The 4,215-nt window shown below is 37.8% G+C and overlaps 1 protein-coding gene across 1 annotated transcript; it reads right to left on the bottom strand.

The window, feature by feature from the left end:
• Positions 1 to 70: 70 nt before the first annotated feature.
• LOC111648809 (uncharacterized) lies at positions 71 to 4,043 on the bottom strand (the record flags this gene model as incomplete). The annotated part of the gene is made up of 7 exons (XM_023398535.2): positions 71 to 166; positions 526 to 633; positions 1,905 to 1,955; positions 2,315 to 2,413; positions 2,780 to 2,872; positions 3,555 to 3,652; positions 3,921 to 4,043. Coding segments are annotated over 7 exons (668 nt in total), but the record flags the coding sequence as incomplete, so codon positions are not given.
• Between the last annotated feature and the right edge of the window lie 172 nt (positions 4,044 to 4,215).

Below are 4,215 nucleotides of genomic sequence, written 5' to 3'. Positions count from 1 at the left end.
AGAGAGAGAGAGAGAGAGAGAGAGAGAGTAGAGAGTAGAGAGACAGTGAGTTAATAATGATCAGATGAACCTGGTTCTTCAGCGTCTCCACCTCTCTCATAGCAGTCGTCCTTCTTTGTGTCTCCTGCTTCAGCTGTTCGTCGGTCTCAGCTTGTTTTCTCTCCAGCTGGGATTGAACAGAGACATGGAGAGAGACTCGGTGTCAGACCAGCTTTGGCTTTTGATGTGAAAAGTCTTTTCTCATATCTCAGTGTAATCCTGAACACATCATGAGTGGAGATGAAGATAAAGACAAGAATGTGTCACATGACTCACTGGAAACTTTCGGCTGAGTCAGATTTGTTTACATGTTTATTGTTTTGTAGTTTCATGAGTTTCAATAATGAGTAGATTTATAATAATAATAGCAATAATGTTAATTATTGATACTTCTTTGGTCTGAGCCTCTGAGGACTGATGAAATAGAGAAAGTGAAAGCAGTTTTGAAAAACATTTGCGACCGGAGAGGAAAGTACAAATATGAACCTCCTCTTTCTTGGCCTTTAGCTCCTCCTCCAGGGTCTGAACTTTGCTCTCAGCTTCCTCCCTTCCCTTCTGCTCCTCCTGGAGCTTCTGCCTGGAAATGATCTTCCACTTAAAGACAGAGAGGACACAGAGGTTAAAGACAAAGTGACTGACATGTCTTTCATTAGAGAATATGACGGAACAAACCACAATTTGACGAATACATATCTCATGGTTTGATTTTTGTGGATTTTACGTGCAGCTGTGGATGCTCAGCTCTTCCTGTAGTAGAAACCACATCCTCTTCAGCGGCTCTTGAGCTGGGTTTTCATTCACGACTGATCAAACACACTGACAGTGGTTCTAAAGGAAAGACCTCAATAAAATTCCTGCTATACAGTTTGTTTTTTCTAGCAATCTGTTATTTTCTCTGAGGAAGACGTAGCCGCTCTGACATCACCCAAAGATTTCTAAAGAGAAGTTTCTGAAGCTCAGAGTGAGCTGCTTCACCATCGCCATCTTGGCAGTGTCTGACTCCACCGCAAACTCCTAGCTAATCCAAAAATTGTCAAAAAGGAGTGGCGTGTTTGGAGCCGAGACTTCCATGCATACTGGTTTATGGTGAGCATACGCTCACCCACCTGTCACTCAAAGAGGCCACACCCTCATTTATGCAGAACTTTAGTCCTTAATAAAATGTAAACAGGTGAGTTATATTAACAGGTCTCATGAAGGAGGAAATCAGCTCTAGAGATCAAAACTGTTTTTGTACCAGGCTGTAAATATGTTTATTTCTGCTGTAAAGTTGGACATTTGAACATGGGAGTCTATGGGGACTAACTCACTGTTGGAGCCAGACTCTAGTGGTCATTAGAGGAACTGCATGTTTTTGCACTTCATTGTTGGATTCATTTTTCAGCCTCAGAGGTTGATGCTTGCTTGAGATGTGTCAAATTAAGGTACAACATCATTACACACGACTGTCCTCCATGTTCATCTTCTTCTAATCGCATTCACATGACACCAGGCTGCCACAAAACAGCTCTGCACAAATCAGACTGGTCAATTATAACTAAGCATTCTGCTGTTTAAGAGGGAGATGTTGAATTATCACAGAACATGAATCATCTGCATCAACAATAAAAAAGAAACAAATCTGTTCTTCCTCATTAATGTTACACGAAGCTATTATCATATCTGAATGTAAGATGTAAACAGCACAACATAAACTACAGTAAAGTTATGACTGACAGTGTTGAACTGATGCAAGATTTGTTTTTATCACACAAAGGAAAACATTACAAAGCCATCCTGCCTCTGGCTTCAGATCTGTGGCACTGTGTTCATGTCAGCTGCCCTCAGTGTGTTAGTGTGACTTTGCTGCTACTGTGACCACTTACTGGAAGGAAGGACGACTGGGCTGGAGAGGCTCGGCTTCTTTCCAACCGAGGCTGAAAAGAGAGACAAAGGGACACATGTAGTTTTAATTAAACATATGAGTGATAATTGAACACAATGAAACGTAAATTACATCCAGATTAAGGAAAAACAGCTTCCATTCCATCTGAATTGTTAAATTAGCAGCATTTTTCTTGATTTTTAGTTTTTATTTGTTTTATCTCGTTAATGTCCTTTCACATATTTCTTTTAATTGTTTAATACACTGAGTCTGATGTTGATGTCATGTCTCTCAGAATGGTAGTAATATAGTAATGGAGTCATTCTGGTCTGCTCTGGATTTACCATTTGTTAGCTTGAGTTTTCTACAATAAAAATAGAAATAAATCATATTTTTGTTAAAGACTTGAACCTTGATGGTTTCCCGCTCGTCCTCCTGGGTCTGCAGGCTGGTCGCCATCCTCTGATTCTGATCCAAGGCATGCTGCATCCCACTTTGTTTTTTTTCCAACTGGAGAAAGTAAATATGGACAAAAAAACATCATTTTCTGCCAGATAATTCATGCAGAATATATCCAGAAAAACATACAGATTATCAAAAACTCAAAGCCCGTTGTTAAACTAAGTGATCATCTGTCACGTATTTTATGAATTCAACTGTCACATGACCTGACATGATGTTTTTACGTTTTCTTTGTTTAACCAAAACCAACATTTTTCTCTAACCAAAGAGATGGAAATGTACAAAATTCACATTGTGATGTTCTGACAGTCGACATGAAGAGTTTGGTTTCAACCTGATGAATTTAAATCACTTCATTCAGACCTAAAGGGAAACTAAACAAAAATCTTCTGTGTAAAAGACAAAAATGTGAACCTCCTTCGTCTGGGTCCGGAACTTGGTCTCCAGCCCCGACTTCAGTGTTTCTACTTCCTGCTCAGCTTCCTCCTTCTGTGGTTTTCCTTTGCTCTGGACCATATTAAGACATGTGAGTGAACAAACTACAATGACTCATAGAAAAAAATCAAGCATCAGATTATTGCTGAAGTTTTCTGTGTCTTGTGGTTGGTAACGATGTTTCTCCTCAGTGTTCACTGAACACATTTTTCTTAAAAGGTGTCAGACAAAGAAGGACATAAGACCAGAACACAGGCAGACTGGTCGTGGAGATTACTAAGTCATGGCGTTTGTTTTGGTGTGAGATCTAGTGAGATCTACAACCTTTAACATAAATATTCAGAAGTTGAATTTGGGAGTTTAGGTTTGATAAATACAACATCTGCAGTGGTTCATACTGGTTCCAGTAAATCAAACTTCCCACTTCACACACAGGATTGTTTCCTCCCTCTATCTTTCCTCAGCTCACCAAGATTTCAGTCATGGTCAAATAAAAAGTTTTCAGAATGTAAATTTCTTCAATATTTTTTTTTTCCTAACAAAGTTTCTCAATTATTTAGTCTTTGAACAAATAACCATTAAATCTTACTTCTCTCCGGTACAGATACGTTTCGTTTTCCTCATCTCTTTGGAAATTGTTTCTAGATGTAAATCATTCTTTTTCACATCAGACTTTTATTTTCTTGTTTTTCTCCCTTGACGAAAAAAAATGTCTTGTTTCTTTACTTACATGATTTGTCCATTTTCCACTTACCTTTTTCAAGTCTTCCATTTTCACTGTGTCATCTGTCATGAGCTTTTCTCTCTCTCTTTTTCCTCCATCAGTTTCACCCCTCTGTCTTCTCTGTGTCTCTGTGTAAAAATAAAACAGTAGAATTAAAGAATAAAATACATTTACCTTAATATTGAGAAATCACAGGATGTCGGACGGTTGATTTTAAAATGAGCAGAAAATGAGGTATAAAAATAAAACTGACAGTCTGATCAAATGAAATGTAATTCTCACTGTGAAATCCTGTCTTCCCATCACTAACTTACTATTTCCATTTAGATAATTCCCATTGAAACCAGTGAAGACAACTTGACTTTGACAAAGCACTGCAATTCATTTATGACTTACTGATGATGTTTTGTCTCTTCCATATAAAAATAAATAGTGATAGAATAATCATGATGGAAACAGCCAGAGTAACAGCCAAGGCAATAATAACAGAAGAACTGGAGTGGACCTTAAAGAAATCATCTGAAATTATACAACAAAGAAGAAAATTATGTTTATACAAACTACATTCCAGCTATTTGAAACTTAAACAGTTTATCCATATAAATTATATTTTTCCCTCCAAATCATATAATGTTTTACCTGGAATATAGAAGTGTGTCTCTCTGGTCTGGTTGATGATCTTCTGTTGGAC

This window comes from Seriola lalandi, unplaced genomic scaffold (assembly GCF_002814215.2).
Source record: "Seriola lalandi dorsalis isolate HSWRI2012SDOR001 ecotype SW California unplaced genomic scaffold, Sedor1 jcf7180002049247, whole genome shotgun sequence".
Lineage (NCBI taxonomy): Eukaryota > Metazoa > Chordata > Actinopteri > Carangiformes > Carangidae > Seriola > Seriola lalandi.
Note: the sequence above shows the minus strand (reverse complement) of the source record. Positions and strands in the feature narration are given on the sequence as shown.